Source organism: Notolepis coatsorum, assembly GCF_963971535.1.
Source record: "Notolepis coatsorum genome assembly, chromosome: 2".
NCBI classification, from domain to species: Eukaryota; Metazoa; Chordata; class Actinopteri; order Aulopiformes; family Paralepididae; genus Notolepis; species Notolepis coatsorum.
This window is the reverse complement of record NC_140166.1, coordinates 189,549,203-189,576,702: the sequence shown is the minus strand read 5'-3', so window position 1 is coordinate 189,576,702 and position 27,500 is coordinate 189,549,203. Positions and strand designations below refer to the sequence as shown.

The window sequence follows — 27,500 nt, the reverse complement described above, 5'->3', positions numbered from 1 at the left end:
AATCTGAAGTGAAGCCTATTCATCATTAACAAATGTCTAATACAGTTAATTATTTGTTAACTTTTTCATCACCTGTTACAAATGTTGTAGACAGCTTTTGGATACACCCTTCCTTGTGACTTCAAACAGTGACAGAATTAGGACTATAGATAAATGCAATTTTATTAACATATAAAATACACGTGCATGACATATAGTGTAACATGGGGAGCACTAGGACCCAGGAGTACCCTGGCCAGGGATTGACAGAGTATGTAGAAGACGGAAGTAGCACACAAGTGAGACTTGACTTTGACGTGTGTTGCCGTCTGTTTGAATGGAAGCACGATACTAGCAGAGCCAAGTTATTCGTGCTGCCCAACTGTCATCATCACATACCGCGATATACTGAGCACACATTAGGAACAAACACATACTTCAAATGTAACGTTAGCGCCCACTACATCAAGTACGTCTACACAACATATAAGAGTTGTAGGTCGGAAATGATGGAATAGATTTACCAACAAAAAAGGTGTTTAGCCTGCTCATACCTTAATAAAAGCGTGGGGCAGCACAAATAACTTGGCTCTGCTAGTATCGTGCTTCCATTCAAACAGACGGCAACACACGTCGAAGTCAAGTCTCACTCGTGTGATACTTCCGTCTTCTACATACTCTGTCAATCCCTGGCCAGGGTACTCCTGGGTCCTAGTCCCCCCCATGTTACACTACACACTACAGTATATATCATGCATGTGTATTTTATATGTTAATAAAATTGCATTTATCTATAGTTCTAATTCTGTCACTGTTTGATGTCACAAAGAAGGGTGTATCCGAAAGCTGTCTACAACATTTGTAACAGGTGATGAAAAAGTAAACAAATAATTAACTGTATTAGACATTTGTTAATGATGAATAGGCTTCACTTCAGATTAGGGCACACAATAGCATCTGCAAATGATTTATAGATGTTTTATGAATGTCTTAACAAATCATTTGTTGAACATGAACAAATAAATGGAGGTACAGTATAGTAATTTTTTCATCTCCATTTTTCAAAGCATCTACAAATGTGTTACAACACATTAAACAACATTATTTAATGATGAACAAATCAAGTACAAACAATGTTGATAATGACTTGTAAATAATGTAGAACTAATTTGTAAATGTTATACAAATATAGTTATAAATGATTTAATAATAATTTACGAATGTATATAAATGATTTGTTCATGATTAGTTCATTATCTACAAATACCTTATAAAGGTCTTATAACTGGGCGGTCAGGTGGCGTAAACAGCGACTCCTACAGTTCGGTCGGGGGACCTGCTCAGCGCGGATAGGATCTAAGGGGGGTAGTGTGATCCTTCCACACGTTACACCCTCTCAGTGAGAGTCCGCGCTGCCAGGTGAAAAGAAGCGGTTGATTGGCTAGACGTGTGTCGGAGGAAGCACGTGATAGCCTCCACTCTCCCAGACCGACTGTGGGGGGTAAGTGCGCAGCAACCAGGAAGGGGATTGGGAATTGGCATAACGACTAACATTGGGATGGGAGAAAATCGGAGGAAAAAGGAGGGGGAAAAAGATCAATAAAAAAATAAGAAATAAAGGTCTACCCAACTTTCTCATCATATGAGTTCTCTGTCTTGTCCGTATATTCCCAGAGACATTCTCAATGTTCATTTCCTGATAATAGTCAGTGTTAATAGCATTATTTTCACACAGGCTCGAATAATAATAATAATAATAATAATAATAATTATTATTATTATTATTATTATTATTATTATTATTATTATTATTATTATTATTATTATTATTATTATTATTATTATTATTATTATTATTATTATTATTATTATTATTATTATTATTATTATTATTATTATTATTATTATTATTACTATTATTATCATTATTATTCTGTACAAGCGCCTGTCTTCCAAACAAGGAAAAGAAAAACAAGCGGTGATTAATAATCGGGAGGCCACCATAATGTGTGCTGCCATATCTGAACCCCCTGTCCTCCCGTCTCCTGTTCCTCCAGGAGCAGCGGAGAAGAGCTCCAAACACGGGGCAGAGGACCGCACGCAGAACATCATCATGGTCTTGAAGGACCGCATGAAGATCCGCGAGAGGAACAAGCCAGAGATCTTTGAGCTCATTCAGGAAATGTTCGCCGTCATCAAGGCCACCCACGTCACCCAGATGAAACAGATCAAACAGAGCGTACTTGATGGGACCTCAAAATGGTCAGCCAAGATCAGCATCACAGGTGAGAGAAGAGGGGGGAGGTGAGATGGTCAACCTTGTTTATGTGGAATCATTTGACTAATTTAAGTATTTGATGAACTCATTCAGCGCCAGAGGGCGCTGTTTACTGTTACTGTTGAAAGGCCAACGCTTTAAAGCAGTGGTCCCCAAACTACGGCAGCATCCCCATTGTCTGTGCTAAATGTTTGTTAGTGTTTGATATTTTTTGTTGGTTTTTTGTACTTTTAAACATTTTTAGTAAGTAGTAGTTTTCATTTGATCCTATCATTTTTTCATTCACCGATTTGTGGGGAAAAAAAATTTAGTGTCCTGAAAGGCGCCTTATAAATAAAATGCAGTGCATGTCCTCTGTCCCCAGTGCTGTGTGTCTCACTCAGACAGTGCATGTCCTCTGTCCCCAGTGCTGTGTGTCTCACTCAGACAGTGCATGTCCTCTGTCCCCAGTGCTGTGTGTCTCACTCAGACAGTGCATGTCCTCTGTCCCCAGTGCTGTGTGTCTCACTCAGACAGTGCATGTCCTCTGTCCCCAGTGCTGTGTGCCTCACTCAGACAGTGCATGTCCTCTGTCCCCAGTGCTGTGTGTCTCACTCAGACAGTGCATGTCCTCTGTCCCCAGTGCTGTGTGCCTCACTCAGACAGTGCATGTCCTCTGTCCCCAGTGCTGTGTGCCTCACTCAGACAGTGCATGTCCTCTGTCCCCAGTGCTGTGTGCCTCACTCAGACAGTGCATGTCCTCTGTCCCCAGTGCTGTGTGCCTCACTCAGACAGTGCATGTCCTCTGTCCCCAGTGCTGTGTGCTCAGGGTCTTCAGGCCAAGGACAAGACAGGCTCCAGTGACCCCTATGTCACGGTGCAGGTGGGCAAGACCAAGAAGAGAACAAAAACCATCTACGGTAACCTCAACCCTGTCTGGGAGGAGAACTTCAACTTGTGAGTACAGTACATTACCCCTGGCTAGAAGATACATAGAACTAAACAAGAAACCATTAGAAGTCCTCAATGGGATACATTCAAATTGTGTCACATGGGTGAACCACAAAAAGGAAGACGTAAAGTTGAAACTCATCGTTGGTTCAATGAAGGCTTTTGAACTTTTCATGTTTTTTTTGTGGCTCATCTATTTACTACAATTGTAATGTTTCCTATAGGAGACTGCATCCCTGTTTTGAGTACCATTTTGTTACCCTTGTGTATAAAGTTGTACAGGCATTTCATGATATTTTGAATGTGATACCTGAGCCAAACTTCAACCGCTTTTAACACTTTGAGTGCCAGCAGGTGGCGCACGATTTAGCGCTTGAGTGCCACCACTCTAATCAATGAGAGGACGAGCACATTTGCGAACGCATAAACTATCTTAAATTATGGCTATGTGTCTAATACGCCCGTCGCTTATCAATGACTTGCTTGCAGTCAACATGTACTAAACGGATTGTTTTTTCATCTGTACATTTCCGTTTTATACCATTTTGAAAAACGCTTGTTTTTGGAAATTTCCAGAAAATAAAAAATATTCTGTGATAAACGCCCTTTAGTGCAATACACAAACATGTTGTAATTTTTCGGCCTATTTATAAATCGTTTTCAAATAAATGCTCGATTATCGATAGTATATGTGTACTTATGAACGCTAAAGAAGCGGGCTGAAAGATCGATTATGTATTTCCTGATCAGCACACACACACACACACATACACATATAGGGGACACATTGATATATATGTGAAAAAAACTCTGATTACCCCAAGACTGGTCAAATAGATTCCTTACCTCAGATCAGATGTTCTCCAAAAAGATTATTCCAATTCCTGATCGCCATTCCAAATATCGATCGCATTTATTGATCCAACGCTGGGTGCTCGAAACACATATTCCACACTGTTCTGAGGGACCACAATGACTGCAATTGGCTCGGGTTACATGCCTGAGAAGTAAAATGTGGATTCCGAGTTTTCTTTAACCCATGCATTTTCATTCAGTCCAATCCAATGGGTGTATTACCATCCGGGAGACGATAGGGGGCGGTATTTTCCCTGTTCGAGCTCAAAGCCAGTCCCAATGGTAACGTGAGGCTAGATTGATGAAACATTTATGGAAATCGCTAATAAAAAAAACAACGATTAAATAACGAGATTTCTTGTCATTGGCACTCAACGTATGGCATGAACTAACGAGTGTCTCGTGGCTGGCATTCAAAGTGTTAATAATGAATCTACACCTCACTCCAACTTCACAATATTTGGATAATAACACTTGAAATAATCACTTATCTGGTATTAATGTAACCTAGACGATTTTCATTCAATTTGTTGAGGTTATATAAAATACATCTATAAAAAAATATATATATATATTTTTTTTTTTCACTGAATGCATATTCAAGATGCTCCAATAAGGTGCGTCATACTAATAATCAAACTGACTGTTGGCTGTAAATAGTGTTTTTCTCCCACTGTAGATCGAATAAGTACATTCTGATGTATGTCTGTTTCTGTGTCCCTAACTATCTCTACAGTGAGTGCCACAACTCCTCCGACCGGATCAAGGTGCGGGTTTGGGATGAGGACGATGACATCAAGTCTCGTGTGAAGCAGAAATTCAAACGGGAGTCTGACGACTTCCTGGGTCAAACCATCATCGAGGTTCGAACGCTGAGCGGAGAGATGGACGTGTGGTACAACCTGGGTCAGTAGTGAGATGTCATTGTGGTCCGTTGATGTTAATTCTTGTCACTTGACTTTGTATTAATCTGGTGAACTCACAATATTACTTCACTTAACTCACACAACGTGTTTGTCTGAATGAATTTGTCTTATTGGAAGTGTTTCATTGGGTAGTCCAGTGGAGCACAAGGCTAACTGTAACACTGTGTGTACTGTGCTCTTTACAGACAAGCGTACAGACAAATCAGCCGTGTCTGGGGCTATCCGCATGCACATCAATGTAGAGATCAAAGGAGAGGAGACTGTCGCCCCATACCATGTTCAATACACCTGCCTGCACGAGGTGAGGTTCATGTGTGTCAGAGAGAGAGAGAGAGAGAGAGAGAGAGAGAGAGAGAGAGAGAGAGAGAGAGAGAGAGAGAGAGAGCGAGAGAGAGAGAGAGAGAGAATCTTAATGAGCCAAGAATCTTGACTGATGTTCTGTTATACAATGGAGCCATTCCAGATGAAACAAAAGTTAATACCCCGTAAAGTTTGCTTTGCACCAGCAAGATAAAGAGTTCTTCCACTAGACCTCGTCGCAGTTCCAGTCTTGGCTACACACAGAGACTAATCGTTGGCTAGTATTGTGTCATCATTTGGCCCATTACTCAACAAGACACGAAAACCCCTGAACCTTAACAAAGAAATGACCATTGATATCGCTGTACATAAGTGGCCATATATTGCATAGCCGATTCATTATGTCCCACAGAAATATAATGGGTTTTTTGGCTTGTTTTGATGGCTTTCTGTGGCCAAGGGAATGATTTGGCCTTGTAATATGACCTCATGGTTATACCTGTGCTACAAGTTCAATACGCTTCCTCTCATGCTTATTTCAATTCAGTATGCAACATTAACCCTTTCACTGCCACACGACAGAAGGTTAACCCTTTACTATCACACACTGCCGGCTGTCGTGTGGCAGTGAAAGGGTTGACCTTCTGTGTGTTGTCGCAGTGAAAGGGTTAACCATTTTGGTAGTGCGGCAGTGAAAGGGTTAACTCACTAGTGCTCGTGTATAACTAGCTGGACCTTTGATGACAACTGGGAGCAGAGAGCCCAACACTCAGCCCAGACTAGAATGAATGATTCATTGGACGATTCGTTGAACAAGCTGAGTGCTATTAGTCTCATTGAGTACGCAGGGACGCAGGGAGCTCACAGACTGATTGAAGAGAGAGAGAGCTCTGCTCCTTAACTCACAGGCGTGTGAACACACACACACACACACACACACACACACACACACATTTTAATACTTTATTTGGTTCCACAAATTATATTACATAAACAGGGAATCAAATGTATCGGGGCCAAGCAGCACTGAACACTTAAGGGTACACATAGCACCTCCTTCTCCACGTGGCTAAGCTGCCAATAATAGCTGAGACAGAGCAATATTTGGCAATTTGTTTGGCTTTTCTTTTAGACATTGCAGCAATTCTCAGACCGGTCATGGTGCATTTGTGTACATGGCCAAGACTTCCGAATACAAGTACACCTATACCCATGGTCAGCCATCACACTGAGCAGTGGTTGGTATTTGATATACTTGTCCCAGAAGGCCTGGTCCATGTACAGATCAAAGGTACAGCCTACTTCTATGACCAACACCTCCCTGTGGCTGGTGTCAACAAAAACAACGTCCGGTGTATTTGGTATGTTAGCAAAGACATCGTTGGTAAGGCCAAACCACTCTGGTTTCACTCTGGCATGTTTGTACATTGCTGCACTAGATGGTGATATGTTCCGTACCACATCAGACACAATGTCCACAATACGGTCATGACGAGCGATGTATAGGTGTTTGTATGCATTACATCCGTTTGTTATGTGTGCAATGAACACACACACACATACACACACACACACACACACACACACACACACACACACGCACATTTAGACATACAGTATGCACACACAGATTATGTGTCACGAGGCACGAAGTGGATAGATAACAGGAAACATGCAGTGATTAGAATGTACAGTAGTCCGCGGTTAGGTGGCCGAGCGGAGATTGCGTTCGTCACCAACCCCGGAGCTGTCACCAGCTTGGCTGGCCGTTCACACTAATACAATTGGCTGTATTAGAGGGTGGGAGAAGCTGGTGGGGTGGGTCCGGGTCGTTGTAAACAGCGACTCCTACAGTTCGGTCGGGGCGCCTGCTAAGCGCGGATAGGACCTGAGGGGGATAGTGTGATCCTCCCACACGCTACGCCCTCTCAATGAGAATCCGCGCTGCCAGGTGAAAAGAAGCGGTGATTGGCTGGACGTGTGTCGGAGGAAGCACGTGGTAGCATCCACTCTCCCAGATGATCTGACTGTGGGGGGTAAGTGCGCAGCGACCAGGAAGGGACTGGGAATTGGCATACGACTAACATTGGGATGGGAGAAAAATCGGAGGAAAATGAAGGGGAAAAAAGATAAAAAAAAATAAAAAAAATAATGTACAGTAGTTAAGCGCATTCATCCTTCGACATACACTCAGCTCATTAACCCTTTCACTACCACACTACCAAAAGGTTAACTCTTTCACTGCGACAATACAGAAGGTTAACTTTCACTGCCACACGACAAAGGGTTAACCCTTTCACTTCCACACTACCAAATGGTTAACGCTTTCACTGCGACGATACAGAAGGTTAACCCTTTCACTACCACACTACAGAAGGTTAACCCTTTCACTACCACACTACAGAAGGTTAGCCCTTTAACTCCCACGGTTAATCGTCTGTAGTGTGGTAGTGAAAGGTTAACCTTCTGTAGTGTGGTAGTGAAAGGGTTAAGAGTGAAGCAAGCATTGCATAGGCCCTCAGTGACTCTCTCTCCACAACTCTCTCTGTATCTACATACTATACATGTCTTTAATTCTCTCCTTTTGATATGTAATTCTTCTCTCGCGCACATCTACTCTGTCTCTACAGTACCTCCTCTCATTTCTCCTCTCTCTCTCTCTCTCTTTTCCCTCTTTCCTCTTTCTTCGTCCGTCTCTAGAATCTCTTCCACTATGTGACGGACATCCAGACCAGTGGCGTGGTGAAGATTCCTGATGCCAAAGGAGACGATGCGTGGAAGGTGTACTTTGAGGAGACGCCCCAGGAGATAGTGGACGAGTTTGCCATGCGCTACGGAGTAGAGTCCATCTATCAGGCCATGACGTGAGTTCTGCCCCATTCATATCTGATGCCACCTCACTTGACTTAACTCAGCATCTGTCTGTCTGTCTGTCTGTCTGTCTGTCTGTCTGTCTGTCTGTCTGTCTGTCTGTCTGTCTGTCTGTCTGTCTGTCTGTCTGTCTGTCTGTCTGTCTGTCTGTCTGTCTGTCTGTCTGTCTGTCTGTCTGTCTGTCTGTCTGTGTGGGTGTGTGTTTGTATCTACATCTGTTCCCATATGTTGTTTGTTTGTCTACCTGTCTGTCTGTCTGTCTACCTGTCTGTCTGTCTGTCTACCTGTCTGTCTGTCTACCTGTCTGTCTACATGTCTGTCTGTCTGTCTGTCTGTCTGTCTACCTGTCTGTCTGTCTACCTGTCTGTCTGTCTGTCTGTCTGTCTGTCTGTCTGTCTGTCTGTCTGTCTGTCTGTCTGTCTGTCTGTCTGTCTGTCTGTCTGTCTGTCTGTCTGTCTGTCTGTCTGTCTGTCTGTCTGTGTGTGTGTGTGTGTGGGTGTGTGTGTTTGTATCTACATCTGTTCCCATATGTTGTTTGTTTGTCTGTCTGTCTGTCTGTCTGCTGTGTGTGCATGCATGCGTGTTTCTGTGTGTTTGTATCTACACATCTATATCCACGTGTGCATGTGCTTGGATGCATCTGCCTCTTTGTAACCGATCACAGGCCAGTGTTTATATTCACACGCGTCTCCTTCTTTCAGCCACTTTGCCTGCCTGTCATCTAAGTACATGTGCCCAGGTGTGCCTGCTGTGATGAGCACCCTGCTGGCCAACATCAATGCCTACTACGCCCACACCACCCAGGCCACCAACAACGTGTCCGCCTCCGACCGCTTTGCTGCCTCCAACTTCGGGGTGAGTCACTGAAGAGAAACCCCAGGGGACCGGGGGACCGGGGAGACTCAGGAGCCCAGAATATCCACTTGGTCCCGCGTGATAAATCGCTAAAAATGCCTGAGCCTTAAATCTGCGATATAGAATAATCGACGAGACCGTATTATAAACGTTGGGGATATTCAAATGTGGTCTTTAAGAAGTTTACTTGTACCGTGGAAAATATGCTTTTTGTGTTTATGAACATTACAAAATGTAAACTAACGTCTTACAGCTGCAAAAGTCAACAGTGTTCCAACAAAAGGTTTCATGCTGCAATCATCGATTATGCCTTTAACCTTTAAATGGCACATTTTCTAATGCTTGAGCTTTCTGTAGCTGTTTCTACTTCCATGGTTCTTTCCTCTTCAGAGAATGAGAGTTGGAATAAACACAAATCCTGAATTCAGTGGTTTATCAGTCACTGCACAGCTCAGTGGCCCACATGTCCTTAAAGACTTTCCCCCCTTTTCACAGCAGTGTAGTCTGAGCAGCAGAGCGTCCTCCTCTTGTGTTTGATGCGTGTTGTGTGTTGATATCCGTGACCGTGTGTTATTCTGCCTACAGAAAGAACGATTTGTCAAGCTGCTGGACCAGCTACATAATTCCCTGAGGATTGACCTGTCAATGTACCGGGTAATATAGCTCTCTGTTTCAGTCTCTCTCTCTCTCTCTCTCTCTCTCTCTCTCTCTCCCTCTCTGATCTTCTCTTTGTAAATGATTCTGCCTGATTTTCCTCTTTTCTTTTCTTTCTTTTCTTTCTTTTCTTTCTTTTCTTTCTTTTCTTTCTTTTCTTTCCTTTTGTTTTGTTGTTACGTTGTTCCCTGATCCCCTTCCCTTAGCTGCCCCCTCCTGTTAAGCGCCTTGGGTCTCCTGAAAGGCGATATATAAATCTAAGATATTATTATTATTATTATTATTATTATTCATGATCAATACAGGTTTAATAGTGAAGATATATACATACATAATTAGGGATGTCCCGATAACAATTTTTGCTCCCGATCCGATCCCGATCATGTGATTTTGAGTATCTACCGATACCGATCTTTCCCGATCCGATCTTACATTTTTGGTAGACTATGCCTCCCACTGGTCGGCTGCAGTGAGGACCAAGCCTTGCATCACGTGTCCCCTCCAGTACACGAGGAGGCAGCTGTCGCATCTTTTCACCTGAACAGCGCGATCTCTCAGTGGCGAGGAGTAACGCGTGGGAGGCTCACGGTGCCCCCGATACTTCCTGATTCTGCTGTACAGGCGCACCAACCGACCTGTAGGAGTCGCTGTCCACAACGTCCAATCCCCACCCACTGGCTTTCCCACCCCTAACACTGCCAATTGTGTTAGTATGAACGACCAGCCAAGCCAGTAGAAACGCCGAGAGCTGGGCTCGAACCCAGCATCTCCTGCATTAGTGGCGAGCGCCTTGCCATTAGTAACCGATTTGACGCATTTGTCAGAAACTGGCGAAGCGAGACTGTTGCCTCAATAGTCCCTCGAGGGGCTCGAGGTGGCTCGAGTGCCGGTGGCTCACATTACATTCACCCTGAATGTTGACGTTATCCAGGTGAAAAGTTAACTTCATTCAAGCGAGGCATTGCAACCGGAGTAATCTAAAAACTGAATGATGATATGCAATTTAAAACCAAAACTAATGCCTCAGTATGAGTTTAAGACGTGAACATGGTCATGTTTGATGAATAAAAAATAAAGCAAAAAAAAAAAAAAAATTATATATATTTTTTTTCGATCCCGATTTTCTGAAAATTACGTGATCGGATCGGGACATCCCTATACATAATAGATTAAATGAGCTTGGGCTAAGAGGAGTGCTCTCATCGTGGCCAGCTAGGAGAACACTGAGGTGGAGAAGGGGATCTAGCTCTCTTGTGGGTGACAGTGGCTCAGGAGGTAGAGCAGTCTGGTAATCAGAAGGTTCCCTGGTTTGATTCCGGCTCCCCCCGGCAGTGCGTCGAAGTGTCCTTGAGCAAAACACTTAACCCGTAACTGCTCCCGATGAGCAGGTTGGCTCCTTGCACGGTTGCCTCCGCCATCAGTGTATGAATGTTTGAGGGAATGGATGAATGTGAGGTATAAGTTGTAGAGCTCTTTGGATACAATTTACCATTTTGTGGATAGAGAAGGGTGGGGGTTAGGGGTGATATCCTCCACGACACCCACCCACACAACAGCAGGTCATCTGAGGTGGAACTCAATGACACGCTGCAGCCTTGGCCCCAAGTTAGCTGCATATAAACACTGTATTGAAGGTAATAGTGAAGGTAATGTCAGGTGTCTGTCTCTGTCTCTACCTGCAGAACAACTTCCCAGCCAGCAGTCCAGAGAGGCTGCAGGACCTCAAGTCCACCGTTGACCTCCTCACCAGTATCACCTTCTTCAGGATGAAGGTACACTCGCCGTCGTCTGCTCTCTCACTCCTTCAGTGACCTGCATTTGCACACTTCACCTTCGAATGGGAACGCTAGACATCGTGACCGCGGGAGACTTCAAATTCCTCACAGATTTTACTTGAGTATTGAAGCCTAAATATCATAGAGGGTTTCCCCTCTATTAGAGTAAACCCCCAACCCACAGTACACCCCCCCCCCCCCCCCTACACACACACCTCATTTTGGGCTGACACTCTTCATATCTGTTTGTGGTGACCTTTTGTAATAGTTTTTGTATGGATAATGGCATGTAATATTTCTATATGGGTGAGTGAATGAGCCAGTGTGTTGATAGCAGTTTGACTAGTGTTAATCCTCTGTGTTCAGGTCCAGGAACTGCAGTCTCCACCCAGAGCCAGCCAGGTAGTAAAAGACTGCGTCAAAGCCTGTCTCAACTCCACATATGAATATATCTTCAACAACTGTCATGAACTCTACAGCCGCGAGTACCAAACGGATCCGGTAAGAAATGCATGTGCATGTGCATGTGCATGTGCGTGCGCGTGCGTGCGTGTGTATATGTATGTGTATGCGTATGTATGTGGGTGTGTATGTGTGTGTGTGTATGTGTATGCAGTGTTGGGAAAGTTCACTTTCTACATGAACTAGTTCAGTTCATAGTTCATAATTCAAAAATTTGAACTAAAGTTCATGGTTTCAAAAAAAAACTAATTTATAGTTTATAGTTATTTTTTTATTTTATAGTTCTTTTTTCAATACGTTGCTGGCTGCGAGCTATTATTTGTAAAAATTATTGAACCACAGACAGCAATCGGAATACTGGCATTTGCATTTTTCATTTGTCATATATGTCCTGATGAATTGAAAATGGGGGACTCTGATGTAAACAAGACAAAAGTCTTTCTCTGGTCTGCATCCTCAATTGTGTGTATTGAGCTGTACTGTATTGTACCCATTCTGTAATCTGTTAATAAAGTTTTCAATCAATCAATCAATCAATCAATCAATCAATCAATCAATGCATTTCCATAATGCTTTGCTGTCACCCATTCAGTCCACACTAGTAGCAGCTGCAGCTTTCATTTCTACAGTATATTTTCAAAAACATGAGGAAAAACTTTGCTTGAATTATCTTTATTATGAAAACAAAAACAGGACGTTTGCTTATTCTCAATGTGCCGTTTAAACTTTAAGGTTTGCTGTCGACGTCGTCGATGTGCGGACTTGCTTCTTCAAACCGGGTGGACAAAGTTTACAGACAAACGTTAGATTTTTTCCGTCTGAGTCAGTACTGACTTTAACGTTAAACTCTTTTAAATGCTCATACGCCGACGTCGTAGAGGTACGTCGTAGGGTCTGACTCTGAGCGAGTGCTGCTCTCGACCTGCTGCTGGAGCTCTCGGCTTCTGCTCGCAGATTCCGCTGTTCCGGTCACGTGAACACTTTAGGCAATTGCTCTGATTGGCCGAGCGCGTGCATGCGCATGAGCCGCGACGCGCTCCTCAGAGGCAGGAATACTAAGCTCTCCCTTAAGCTCCAGGAGAGAGGAGAGAGGCTGAAAACCCGCAGTTCTTGCCCGACTGATGGGAGCCGAATCCCGGATCCGATTTTTCTGATGAATACCCCCAAAACATGGAGGTCCCGAACGCATGGAAGTATTGATTGCGCCGTAACGAATCATTAAAAAAATATACCGTTAAATGGAATATGTTGTGCCTTTACACATATGTTGGATTATGTAATTGGTTTGTCATGACAAACTAATAAAAAATTGTGATTTACCCGGTGGCTACAACAACACGCATGTAGTCCCATCAGTCGGGCAAGAACTGCGGGTTTTCAGCCTCTCTCCCCTCTCCTGGAGCTTAAGGGGGAGCCGCGCTCGGCCAATCAGAGAAACGCGGAAGGCGCTCTGCCAATCAGAGAAACGCGGAAGCGCATGTTGGTTACCGAAAGTGTTCACGCGTTCCGGTCTGGTCTGTTTGTTGTGATGAGTCTGATGACGTAGCCAGGGGGTGACAGGCGCGTTGCCAGATCGGGTGGTTTTCCGCATACTTTTGTAGCCTGTTTACGGTGTGTTTTAACTGGGTTTTCGGCTGAAATGCATATGAAATCTGGCACACCTTTGAACGCCGTTATAATAGAGTGCTGAGAATGAACGCACGTTTGAACGCCGTTATACAGCGCTGATAATGAACGCGTTCTCAATAACGTTCATTTAGCGGATAATCAGTATGTTATGTTCAGTTCACGTTCGCCCAAAATACGAACACGTTCATGAACGATCGTTCATTGAACGCGTTCAGGTACATCACTGTGTGTATGTGTATGTGTGTGTGTAGGTGTGTGTAGGTGTGTGTGTGTGTGTGTGTGTGTGTGTGTGTGTGTGTGTGTGTGTGCGTGTGTGTGTGCGTGTGTGTGTGCGTGCGTGTGTGCGTCATTCACACCCAGGATTTAGACAGGGATTTCTAGCCCTTTTTTTCCGCTCTCATTACAGCAGTGTCTCTCTGTAGATCCTCCCCCCCCCTCCCCCCTCATGAATTTCAAACAAGCGTTTTCTCTTTGAATAAAACATTTCATCCTGAGGAACGTTGCTATATTTTGTAGAAATCCTAGTGAGATCATTTTTCAGCGTGAACACCCTGCAGTGCCCAGCTTATTGTTTTTCTCACGTCCTCAACTGTTCCAGAGGTCCCGCACGCAGCCACCATTGAAGTTCTAGCTCTGTCGAAGACCCTTTCAGCAAAAAAAAACTGGTTCTCTGCAAACACGATGAATACATAAAGCTTTATACATCGACAGAGCCAGTGTGGAGAAGCCAGAGGTCTTCTTATTACGACTGGAGCTATATTCCAGTTGCTGCTTCATTAGAAGTGAGTGTGGCTGTAATTAAGTATCTCAGACGAAGAACCATATAACTCCATTCTAAGTTTTCAGAGGAAGAATGTTTTCAAACTTTATCATCAAAAGATGGTAAGTTAGAGTGTTGGCAGTGGGAAGCAGGTGGGGTATGTGTCCTGGTCGTTGTAAACTGTGAATCCTACTGGTCGCCTGTTCAGCAGGGAGGGGATCTGGGGGAAATAGTGTGAACCTCCGCGCACGCGTTACGTTCCCCCCAGTGAAACTCCTCGCTGTCAGGTGAACAGAAGCGGCTGGCGACTCCACATGTATTGGAGGAGGCATGTGGTAGTTGTCGTGGAATAATTGACATAAACATATTTCCACCACATAGTTCTACACCCTCCCCAGGCCGACAGTGGGGCAATGCGTGCAACGACCAGGAAGGGAATTGGCATAACGACTAAAATTGGGATGGGTGAAAAATACAGAAAGCCCAAAAATAAATAGAATAAAAAAGAAAATGTAGTTATTTGGTTCTTCAGTAACAAGGGTTGTAATTGTAGCTATGTTGTGTTTGCTGGTCCAGGCCAAGCAGGGGGCGGTGCCTCCAGAAGAACAGGGGCCCAGCATCAAGAACCTAGACTTCTGGTCCAAACTCATCACTCTCATCGTCTCCATCATAGAGGAGGACAAGAACTCCTACACACCCTGCCTTAACCAGTACGTCTCTACCCGTCTGTCTGTTTCTGTCTGTCTGTCTTTGTGTCTGCCTGTCTCCCTCTGTCTCCTACTTTCTTTCTAGCTCTCTATCTGTTACCATAGACATCACGGCTGACTGTAATTTCACGCTTTATCTGTCTCTGCCTTTCTCTCTGTCTCTCTCTCTGTCTCTCTCACTCTCTTTCTCTCTCTCTCTCGCTTTCTTTTTCTCTGTCTTTCTCTCTTTCTCTGTCTCTCTCTCTGTCTCTCTCTCTGCCATCTCTCTCGCTCTCTCTATCTATCGGTCTCTCTCTCTCTATCTGTCTCTTTCTATCTGTCTTTCTCTCTCTATCTATCTCTCTATCTGTCTTTCTCTCTCTCTTGTTTTGTACATCTACTAACCTGTTTTCCGGTTGATACAGTTTTCCCATTGATGCTGTTTTCTGGCCGACTTCTCTCCAGTCTGTCTTTTTCCGTCCTATCTTTAAAACTGCACTCTCATCCTCGCGCCAGAGCAGGTACCATCTGCCAGCTAAAAGCTCTCCATCCCTCCCCTGTATAGTAGCTTATGTTCTTTCTTTCCTCTTCCTCTCCCCGACCAGATTTCCCCAAGAGCTCAACGTGGGTAAAATCAGTGCTGAAGTGATGTGGAACCTCTTTGCTCAGGATATGAAGTACGCCATGGAGGGTAAGCTCAAGTCAATCACACATTGTGTGTGAGAGGGAGAGAGGGGGGCAGGGGGTTCTGAGTCCTCAGCCCTTGTGTGGGTGAATGTAACAAGCTCCTAACGTTTTCTTTCCCCTATTATTTCATGCACACTTTATTCATTGTTTTAAATTATTATTTATTATTATAATAAGTTATTTTGTGCATCACTTTGTTTTGAATTTGATGCAAATTTGCAATGCATGAGGGTCATCCTTTTGTGTTAAATGGCTGCATAAAGCAAGCATTTGTTGACTCTCGTGTTGATAGGAGTATTAAAACTTGAAAAAATCTGTTTAAGGTAGATTTAGAACAGATAAAAAATATGCGATTCTTTTGCGATTAATCACGATTAACTATGGACAATCATGCGATTAATCAGATTAAATATTTTAATCGATTGACAGCCCTAATATATATATATATATACAGTATATATACAGTATATATATATATATATATATATATATATATATATATATATATATATATATATATATATTAGTGCTGTCAAACGATTAAAATATTTAACTCGATTAATCGCATGATTGTCCATAGTTAACTCGCGATTAATCGCAAATTAATCGCATTTTTATTTTTTAATTTTTTTTACCTAAAACAGATCTTTTTCAAGTTCCAAGTTTTAATACTCTTATCAACATGCGAGTCAACAAATGCTTGCTTTGTGCAGCCATTTAACACAAAAGGATGACCCTCATGCATTGCAAATTTGCATCAAATTCAAAACAGAGTGATGCACAAAATAACTTAAAAGAAAATAATAATTTAAAACAATGAATAAAGTGTGCATGAAATAATAGGGGAAAGAAAACGTTAGGAACTTGTTACATTCACACACACAAGGGCTGATTAATCACACACCCCCCTCTCTCCCTCACACACACACTCTCCCAACTCTTTTTCTCTTTTGCCCCTTCCTCATCTCTCTCACCCCCCTCTCTCTCTATATCTCACACACACACACACACACACACACACACACACACACACACACACACACACACACACACACACACACACACACACACACACACACACACACACACACACACACACACACACACACACACACACACACACACACTTCAGAAACAAACATAGTATCAATGAGAGCATCAATAATACACCTGAGTGAAGTCTAGTAAATTTTTTTTTTTTTTTTTTTTTAGTTAATCTTGAGTTAAAAAAATTAGTGGCATTAATAGAATCGGGAGTTAACGCGATATTAACGCGATATATTTGACAGCCTTAATATATATATATATATATATAACTCATGAGACACTGGTTATCCTCATTTACAGCAATGTGGAGCTTACAAAACAAAGGCACAGTTATCAGCAAATTCCTACACATACTGTAGGCACAACATAATAATAAGAATAAACATTAAAGTCAGCTAAGACAGTTACAAGTCAATAAAGTCAGCTAAGACAGTTACAAGTCAATAATAACGTCAGCTAAGACAGTTACAAGTCAATAAAGTCAGCTAAGACAGTTACAAGTCAATAAAGTCAGCTAAGACAGTTACAAGTCAATAAAGTCAGCTAAGACAGTTACAAGTCCACAATAAAGTCAGCTAAAACAGTTACAAGTCCACAATAAAGTCAGCTAAAAAAAATTATAACATAAAATACATTTAGTCATTTAGCTGCCGCTTTTATCCAAAGTGACTTACAAGTTCTGTACAACAAGTTTGCAGGAAGGGTACAACTCTGGCAGCTAAGTAACATTGTTTGTCAAACAGTGCTACACTCTTGAGTGCATAGTATTATAATAATATAATACATACAAATATAATATATATATTAAATAAATAAATATATAATATAGTATACAATATATATATGTATACATTAAATACATATATGTATATAATGTGTTTGACCTCTTTTCCCTCGCACTCAGAACATGAAAAGAACCGCCTGTGTAAGAGCGCTGATTACATGAACCTTCACTTCAAAGTCAAGTGGCTCTACAACGAGTACTGCAAGGACCTGCCCTTCTTCCAGAGCAGGGTGCCTGAGTACCCCGCGTGAGTCACACACACACACACGCACACGCACACGCACACGCACGCACGCACGCACACACACACACACACACACACACACACACACACACACACACACACACACACACACACACACACACACACACACACAAAGGATAATATATTAATATGAATAATATGAATACAAGGGCTAATAGAAGAAAGACATTTACATTTACCTTTACATGTGATTATAGGACCATAGTTTACACATACATACGCCCCATGTCATTCTGTTCTCCCACAGATGGTTTGAGCCATTTGTCATCCAGTGGTTGGACGAGAATGAGGAAGTGTCTCGAGACTTCCTGCACGGTGCTCTGGAGAGAGACAAAAAAGATGGGGTAAAAACTCTTCTACTTTCCTCATCTCCTCTCCGTATCTCCTCATCTCCTCTCCACTACTCCTGTCTGTTGCCGTTACAACGGTACACTCTGTAACCTCAAAGTTATCAGCCAAAAGTGTGCAGGTTAAAGAGCATATTTCAGAGCAAATGTATAAGTTTACAAAAGTAGAACATGAGGCGATGCATGTTATTTTTTTGACAGCAGGATGTTTTGGTTGAATGGCCTTCTTCCTGATCGCTGACAAAGGGAGAGCTGTCCTCACCTCGTTGCCTAGATGTCTCAGAGGAGCAGCTACAGTTTCACCTCTAGCCAATTATTAGAGACCAGAGACTAAACCGCCGGCCAATTACAGAGAGACAGACTGAGGAAGCACCCACCTAACACTGGTCGGCTCAAGGGCTCCATAAGTGTGGTAAAAGTCTGGTTTGATAAGGTTGTTGTATACTGTATGCTCGAGTGTCACACCATTCTGACCAAGCAGTTCTGGGGACTCTATAGGCCTTTCACACCGGGAATAATTGGTTCGGAACATGAAAAATTGGTGCTTAGTGTTTTCTTAGAGGGCCGAACTAAAGCCTCCGTCATGTTCTGAACCAATTATTCCCGATGTGAACGCGCCGGCCGGTTCGAGATTACGTTTGGGAACCGGCTCCGGCCCGGTGTGAAAGGCCTGTGAGAGGAACTACCCACTGCGAACTATATACCTTTAGGGCTTGTTTTCTTAGCTTTTTCTTTCTTTGTTTGCATTCACACCACCAATAGGAACGGTGAAGTGACGTAAGCGCACCATGCTTTTGCCTTCCCAGGAAACAGACTAGTGGAGTGATCATGTAGTGAGAAAGCTTGGCTGAGGCGGCTAGGTGGCACAGTGGGCAAGGCGCTCGCCACCAATGCAGGAGATGCTGGGTTCGAAAGCCGGTGGGTGGGAAAGCCGGTGGGTGGGGATCGGACATTGTGGACAGTGACTCCTACAGGTCGATTGGTGCGCCTGCGCAGTAGAATCAGGAAGGGACGGGGGCGGCGTGTCCCTCCCACGCAGACCATCGCCGCTGAGAGATCGCGCTGTGCAGGTGAAAAGATGCGACGGCTGCCTCCTCGTGTACCGGAGGGGACACGTGATGCAAGGCTTCGTCCACATTGCAGCCGGCTTGTGGGAGGCATGGCCTAACAACGTTCGAGACAGGGGAGGGTAGAATTGGACAATACGAAATTGGGGAAGGGAGAAAAATAGAAAATGGGGAGAAAAAGTAGATAAAAAAAAAAATAAAAAATAAAGCTTGGCTGCATTCCAGTTTGGCCAAATAGCGAACATTGGGAATAACGTTACTTTGCCTATAAACACAACAACACTGCTTAACTTAAACAATCATGTTGTAACCAAGAGATTTGCTGAAAAATATATTTGTTTTCATGCATACAGTAGATCACACTACAACTTACAACTAAGCATTTCCTGGTTGATAACAAGATGAGAAAATTGCCAATAGCAAACGTTAAATACTTAACATACGAGACTGTTCTGATTATACTCTTATGTAACTAAGAGATTCACTGGGGGGGGGGGGAATGTTGAATGCATTTCAACTACAATACGAGGTTGACTCGAGATATGTCTGTCTCTCCAGTCCCACACAGCAGAGCACAGCTGAGCACACTTAGGTCTGAGACCATGAACTTGACACTTGGACCAATCACCATACACTTACGTCACTCATGGTTCCCCTGGGCTGGGAGAGTACCTGCCCTGAAGTAGGAGCTAAAAAAAAAGGAGGTAGTTCCCCCAATAGTTATTAGCAAGAGTTAATCCGGTCTGAAAGCGCCTCTTGTCTGCTGATTAAAAGTTCCTAGCAGACGCCCCTGGTCGGTCTGGCTACCACTATTTAACCGTCACAGTCATCATGTTTTTAAATATTTTAACTGACATGTAAATTGTCTGTTCTGCTTCATGTTTTACATACCTTGTACTTGTATTTGGTTGTTTGTTTGGTGTGTGTTTTAATAACTTCCCTTACCTCTGTGTCTGTGTCCAATAGTGTTATCTGGATTGTTCTTTTCGGTTTATTTATTTATTTATACATTTTCTGTCCCCTTTTCCCTGTTACCTTTCGAGAGGCCCTTTTGTCCTCTCACCAGGCGGTCATTGTTTAGGCGGTCATTTGTTATATAAAATAAGAATTTAAGATAAGATAAGATATTCCTTTATTGATCCCCTTGGGGAAATGCAGGCATCATAGCAACATGGGGGAGGGGGGAGGGGAGGTACAGGTAGTAAAAAGCAGTGTAAACAATATAACAAATCAATATGCTTAACATAACATAACATAATTAACTCTGGACATGTGCATAATTGTTCTTAATTGATCTGCCCGGTTAAATAAAATAAATGTTCTTCCCTCCAACTTCACCAACAGCCGTTCTAAGCTTCTCCTCTCTCCCCTACAGTTCCAGGTCACGTCAGAACACGCCCTCTTCTCCTGTTCGGTGGTTGATGTGTTTTCCCAGCTCAACCAAAGCTTTGAGATCATCAGGAAGCTAGAGTGTCCAGACCCTCAGATCGTAGGGCACTACATGAAACGATTCGCCAAGGTAAAATAATGTGACGCGATGAGCGGTTTGAGGTAATCTCAGAGATAATGACAAAATGACTATGGAACGGGATTATATACCCCAGGATGATCAGGTTGTTTCATGTGAATATTATCATTTATGAAAGGCAAGACATTTATGTTACTGAAATATAACAACAGTTGACCTGCCCCCAATAGAGGGCAATAGACAATTTTAAGGTTATAAAAATAAGGTTATTTTATTGAAATTGAGATGTTTATTTTTTATTGTATGTATAATCGGCCTGTTGCTCTTCCCTCTTCCCACTATAGACCATCAGTAATGTGCTTCTGTCCTATGCTGACATCATCTCCAAGTGTTTCGCCAACTATGTCACTATGGAGAAAGTGGTGAGTAGCCAACTGCATTACTTCATATGTGAGCAGAATGCATGTCCCTGTCTCAGGGCAATTAGTCAGCCACTGTGGACGATATCTGATAGTCCACCTAAAATGTAAAGGAAGAAAACACTAATTCTATCTCAGTTTTACCTCCAAAATGGAAAGTTTCAACCTCAAGTATTTGTCATATGCATAACTAATCCACCTGAAATAGTATTAAGAGCATTTCATCTATAACTAATAAGATAAGATAAGATAAGATATTCCTTTATTGATCCCCTTGGGGAAATTCAGGCATCATAGCAGCATGGGGGGGAGGGGGGGAGGGGTACAGGTAGTAAAACAACACAGTATACAGGTAGTAGAAGACAACACAGGCAGTGTAAACAATTTGATCAATATGGTCAATATAATTTACTATCTGACTATCTGAGGAATATTCACATTATTCACACTAATCCACCTGAAATAGTATTAAGTGTCATGCCCCACCTGTTATTGGATTATTCTCGCCTGCTCTACGTCTCCCCATCCCGGTGTTTGTTCCTGGTGTCCCTCCCCCTTCTCTCTCTCATGCTCTCTTTCTCTCTCTTGCCCTTAATGTTCCCCTGTTAGTTTAGTGTTACTCTTGTCTTGTATTATGTTATCTGTTTAGTCTTAGTCTTGGTAGTCTGCTTGTTTTGTCCCAGTGTATGGTGTTTGTCTTGTCATCCATAGTTGTAGTTCCTTATAGTTCTTTGTCAGTCTGTTTCTCCTCCCAGGTGTCTCCTGTTTGTAATCAGGTGTCTTGTTTGTCATTTGTTCATGTGTATGTAAGTTCCTTGTTTCCTGTTCTCTGTGTGGGTTCATAGTCTTTTCCTGTTTGTACCACGCTGTCGTTCCATGTCTCCAGGTTCCTCGTGTTTAGTAAGTGTTACCGTGTTAGTTTAGAGTTTGTGTTTTGTGTTTCGTTTTCCCCCTCTTCCAGTTTTGACTGAGAGGTTTTGTTTTGTGTTCTGTTTTATTCCTTGTTTTTAAATTTGTTTTTAAATTTGATTAAATACCCCTTGGATTTAAAGCCTCATCCCCTTGTCTGCGTTTGGGTCCTGCTCTCACCACCACTCGTAACAATTAAGAGCACTTAACCTATAACTATTCCATCTGAAATAGTATTAACTCATTCAGCGCCAGCTATTACCCCCATCCCTGTAGTCAATGGGCCACGCTTTAAAAGATAGGCATTTTCACTGTGCGTCACGAAGTTTGCAGAACTATATCTATATTCTATATTATAGCTATGGAGACAATACTATGGCTCATTTGACAGTCACTATCTCTCGTCCAACATGTAAAAAAGAGTTAATTCTTTCGTGTATACGTTCGCGTGTTATCCCGTGGTGAATATTGTATAGTTTCAGAGTGATCCGGGCTAATTCCTGGAAGCTGAGTTGTGGAGAGCTATGTGCATTTTGCGAAAGTCGTTCATGTTACTCGCCTGGACTTGATATTATTTCCAAATCAAAGGTATAAAATAGGTATTATGTTTCATCATGAAGGCATCAAAGGGGGGGGGGGGGTCGTTTTGTGATGCTCTGATCGTCAGCAACGTTTTGAATACTACATACGTTGATCATTGCGATCGATGTGAAATCATTGTAGGATCAAAGTAGGATTGATGTCATATAGTCCTTACCTTTGCTAGGAGTTATTCCAAAATGAATATTTCAATTGTCTGACTACGATTTCCAGTATTGATGTCCATCGGGTCCCTGACATGAAATGGTACAAAATATGCATCAAGTGTGCTGGACACGTTCCAAGTTGCTCAAATGAAGCGTTTCACTTGCCGGGGTCCAAATTATTCGCCCGGACCATATAAAATGTAACACACAGTGTGAAATAATGTTTCAAAGAGTAGGCGATACTGCCACCTAGCAGGATTCGGCCAGCATTGCACTCTCGAGGTCTCAGAATGAGTTCCAATGATAACACAGAGGTCCGTGAGAGTGTATAGAATATTAAAATTGAAAAAACAATGAAAACCAGAGAAATCTCGGGTATGACGCTCAACCGCTGGCGAGATAACCCGAGAAATGTTGAGTATGGCGCAGAAAGTGTTAAGAATGCTTAATCTAGGGGAGCTCCAGTAGCTCACCGCGTACCTCGAACGCTATTTCGGCGTCGGGGACAACCGTGCGCGTCACGGATCTGGGGTACACGAGTTCGACTCCCGGACTCGCTGTATTTTCTCAGAGTGTCTTTCCCCCCATCTATACCCCATTCAACCTGTTTCTGTCGGTCATACTTGACCAGAAAAAGTGATAAACGCGAAAAGAACCAGCTGACTGGTCAAAGTAAAAAAAATAAAAATAATGCTTAATCTTTTTTTGATGATTTTATTTTATTTTAAATTAACTTTTTGACAACACAACATCAACAATACGATAATAATAATAATCATACAAGAGTGATTGGTCTCCCCAATTCCCCAGCCTCTTCCTCAGATAATTTCGGTATTTCCAGACCATCAATAAACGTTTCACATTTTTTTATGATCAAAGTTGACCTGAGCTATACAGTTGTGAATAGAATTCTCTAAAAGTGTCATTAATCTTTTTTGAGTCAGTGGTGACTGTCCTGATTGAATGGATATCCGAAAATCTATAATTTGAGGGTATTTTCATTGCCAGTAAGTGGCTTGGTCTGGAGCCATGAAAGTAATAATTTTGCCTCGTCCTATGTATTAAAAACTCAGAGTGTTGTCTATGTATGGAATACATTTCTCTGCCCTTCTAGTTATTTTTTTTACGGGATTTACGTAGATTGGATGTGAAAAGCGTGACATGGCTTCTAACAAAGCCTTTCACTGCATTCCACAGGACTCTAGGGTCCTCGACCATGCCAACGTTAATCTTAAAAAATTCCACAAATTTGTCTCTGAATTCAGTGCAGAAGTCATGTTTTTCAACAGGGATGAGTTAAAACGCCATCTGGGAGCTTTTGTGGAGCTTTTGCCAAACAAGGCTATGAAATAAATCCCTTTGTGATACGAGAGAGCCAAGGGGATCAATGAGAATGCTTAATCTATAACTAATACATCTGCAATAGTATTAAGAATACGTCATATATTACTAATTCATCTGAATAGAATTTTTAAAACTGTTATCTGTATCTAATACATGTGAAATAGAATGCTTAATATGTAATATGTAATAACTAATACATGTGAAATAAAATGCGTAATATGTAACTAATACATCTGAATAGTATTAAGAATGCTATATCTGTGACTAATAACAGTTACATGTTAAATAGCATTATGAATGCTTAATATGTAACTAATACATGTGAAATAGCATTAAGAGTACTTCACCTGTGTGAGAGAGCTGTGTGTCCTGTATCCTCTCCCATCCAGCCCTGCATCCTGATCAACAACATCCAGCAGCTGAGGGTCCAGCTGGAGAAGATGTTTGAGGCCATGGGAGGAAAGGACGTGAGTGTCTCTCTGTCTCGTCTCCATTGTCTCTGATAGCCCTCCAGTCACAGAAATGTGTGTATGTGTGTGTGTTTTCTCCCTCCCTGACCTAGTTTCGTGTCTTAACCCTTTCACTACCGAATGGTTAACCCTTTCACTGCCACATGACAAATGGTTAACCCTTTCACTACCACACTACAGAAGGTTAATGCTGTCTCAGAGACTGCCTGCTCCAAATGTTTCCTTTCGCTTGCTGCGTGCACCCCCATCTTCTACTAGAATCTATAACTGCGTGTGTGTGTGTTATGCGTGTGTGCGTGTGTGTGTGTGTGTGTGTGTGTGTGTGTGTGTGTGTGTGTGCGTGCATGTGTGTGTTTCAGCTATGTGTGGAGGCCAGTGACTTCCTGAAGGACCTGCAGGTTAAGCTGAATAACGTTATGGACGATCTCAGCAGGGTATTTGCCGTCAGGTACAAACAAACGCAAAACGCAACAGCTCTGCAGCGAGGCCTCGTGTCACACGTGCAATGTGTTGGACAAACGCAGTCAGCAGGGGCTCCAACATCAGGTGGAGATGTGGACGGGCACCGTGGGGAGGAGCAGATGGAAACATGGCGTATGGCCTATGTTCCATCCCCACTGTAAACCATCCTGTAAAGCAGAAATGCCATAAAGATAGACGTGGAAACAGATGGGAACCACCCACTGGCTTCCCTAGAGATGCTGTAGCCCCTCAGTCACCCAAGAGAATGTGAGAGAAGTGTGTATATAATATGGATGTCCAATGTCTGAGCTGGAGGCACTGAACCTGAGTGATTGACGAGTGTTATTGCACTTTGGTAAAATACATTTTCAATATACTTACATTTAGTATGACCTCAGGGGAAATAAACTGCTGACATTAGCTGCTCCTTACGTCACAATCGCTGCTCTGTTTTTATTTTCCCCCACTCCCTTTTTTGATTGAATTGAAAAGGAGCAAAATTACTTGAAAAGGAAAGAAAAATAGAAAAAACAGACAGAACACTACGACTGTAGCAGTTTGATCATGAGCTAAACATTTTATTTTGAATGTGCCGAAAGTAAACGGGAAGGTGGAACAATAGGATGGCTGCCCAGGACAACCAACATTGAGTTATGAAGCGAATACATAAAAAGACCAATAAGGTCTTCTACTATGTCTAACAGTGCTGTGTGTGTTTGGTCCTTTAGTTTCCAGCCACACATTGAGGACAGTGTGAAGCAGATGGGGGATATCCTGGCCCAGGTGAAGGGCACCTCCAACGTGGGCAACACCAGCAGTGTGGCGCAGGACGCCGACAACGTCCTCCTGCCCATCATGGAGTTCCTGGACCTCAAGTGAGACATTCACACAGGCTCATCTCTCTCTCTATCTTGTCTTTGTTTCAATCGCTCTTTCCCCATATATATTGTGTTCATTTCTTTTCTGCTGCTTCTCTTTTGCTTATCACTTTTTCCTTGCATCTCACTCTCTCTCACGCTATTTCTTACATAGATGTTCTGTCTCTGTGTGACGGAGCGGCTGCCTCACTGACTCCGAGCAGCACGCACGCATCATACACACACCAAACATTCATCATTGGACTAAAATCAGACTGGAGACTGGATCAGATTGGACTGAGAACTGCAACCCCCCCTCCCCCCCCCCCCCCCCATCATTAATTTCATATTATCATATACCTTCACTCATTATCATATACGCCTTCATATACATTATCATACATACATACATTCATCTTATCATACATACATACTGTTACGATACCTCCAGGTCAGGAGAGGGCGCTCTCCACCCCAGAGAGGCATAGGATAAGACTGTAGAAGTAGACTGACGTATAGGCATTGTATGCTCGGAGCTGGACTTGATGCGAGTGCTCAATAAAGTACACACCTGAATACAATGAGTGTCATCCTTGATAGCGAGCAACAAACACATACATTCACTCATTATCATATATACAGTCATAGGTATAATCAAACATGCATACATATTCATTAATCTTATCATACATGCATTCATACATATTACCATACATTCATATATTTATACATATATTTATTTATTGGGTTATGTGTATATATTTATTTATTGGGTTGTTGTGGGGGTATTGGTGTTGCGGGTTGTTTGGTATAATGTGTGTAGGAAACGGCAAATTAATTGTAGCACCTGTTTAGTCTTGTTAATTAATTATGTGTGGCACCTGTGGAGGGGGAGGAGTCCAGGTGTTCATGAGGGCTGCGTGCCCAAGGAAGTTGGTTCTTGCCCTGCATCAGTTACGATGAAGGTGACTGAGGGAGGCGCCGTGAGTGTTTGTTAGTCTGTTTGTCTCTGTGTCTGGGCTTCACCAGATAAAGGTTGCTAAAATGAGTAACTAGGGAAGTGCTGCGCAGTAAGTGTCGTCTATCAATATGACGTTATTGTGGAGCGCATCTGATAGACCAGGTAGTACTTTGTTATTTTGTTAGTTTGCTTATGTCACTTGTTTTGAAATGTCACCTCTGCACCTTGGAGGCTGGGCAATAAAACAACACCAACATATTTTGTTTGACTGTGTGGCACAGCGGAACAACAACACAATCATCAAATTTGCTGACGACACAGTAGTGGTGGGCCTGATCTCTGCAAACGACGAGAGGGCCTACCTGGAGGAGGTCAAGGTTCTAGCGGGATGGTGTCAAAAGAACAGCCTCTACCTGAACGTCAGCAAAACAAAGGAGATGATTGTGGACTTTAGGAGGTCGGGGTCAGGGACTACAGCCCCCTCAGCATTGACGGGGCACCGGTTGAGAGAGTGAACAGTTTTAAGTACCTCGGAGTCCACATATCCGAGGACTTGACATGGACCACACACATTGACAGTGTTGTGAAGAAGGCACGGCAATGCCTCTACTTCCTCAGGTGCCTAAGGAAGTTCCAAGTCAGTCAGAAGATCCTTAAGAACTTCTACTCATGCACAATAGAGAGCATCCTGACTGGCAATATCACCT

At 42.8% G+C, this 27,500-nt stretch overlaps 1 protein-coding gene across 1 annotated transcript in view; it reads left to right on the top strand.

Moving 5' to 3' along the window:
* Window positions 1-27,500, top strand: part of unc13a (unc-13 homolog A (C. elegans)) — a gene marked incomplete at both ends in the record, with an annotated part of 292,945 nt that overhangs the window by 20,954 nt on the left and 244,491 nt on the right. The window contains 18 exons of the mRNA XM_084308430.1: window positions 2,037-2,264; window positions 3,052-3,193; window positions 4,779-4,948; window positions 5,154-5,269; window positions 7,969-8,132; window positions 8,841-8,994; window positions 9,580-9,648; window positions 11,331-11,420; window positions 11,790-11,924; window positions 14,851-14,984; window positions 15,566-15,651; window positions 17,599-17,725; window positions 17,991-18,087; window positions 20,533-20,676; window positions 20,970-21,047; window positions 24,433-24,510; window positions 24,873-24,961; window positions 25,704-25,850. Coding sequence (XP_084164556.1) covers window positions 2,037-2,264; window positions 3,052-3,193; window positions 4,779-4,948; window positions 5,154-5,269; window positions 7,969-8,132; window positions 8,841-8,994; window positions 9,580-9,648; window positions 11,331-11,420; window positions 11,790-11,924; window positions 14,851-14,984; window positions 15,566-15,651; window positions 17,599-17,725; window positions 17,991-18,087; window positions 20,533-20,676; window positions 20,970-21,047; window positions 24,433-24,510; window positions 24,873-24,961; window positions 25,704-25,850 — 2,248 coding nt within the window. The remainder of the gene's footprint in view (window positions 1-2,036; window positions 2,265-3,051; window positions 3,194-4,778; window positions 4,949-5,153; window positions 5,270-7,968; window positions 8,133-8,840; window positions 8,995-9,579; window positions 9,649-11,330; window positions 11,421-11,789; window positions 11,925-14,850; window positions 14,985-15,565; window positions 15,652-17,598; window positions 17,726-17,990; window positions 18,088-20,532; window positions 20,677-20,969; window positions 21,048-24,432; window positions 24,511-24,872; window positions 24,962-25,703; window positions 25,851-27,500) is intronic.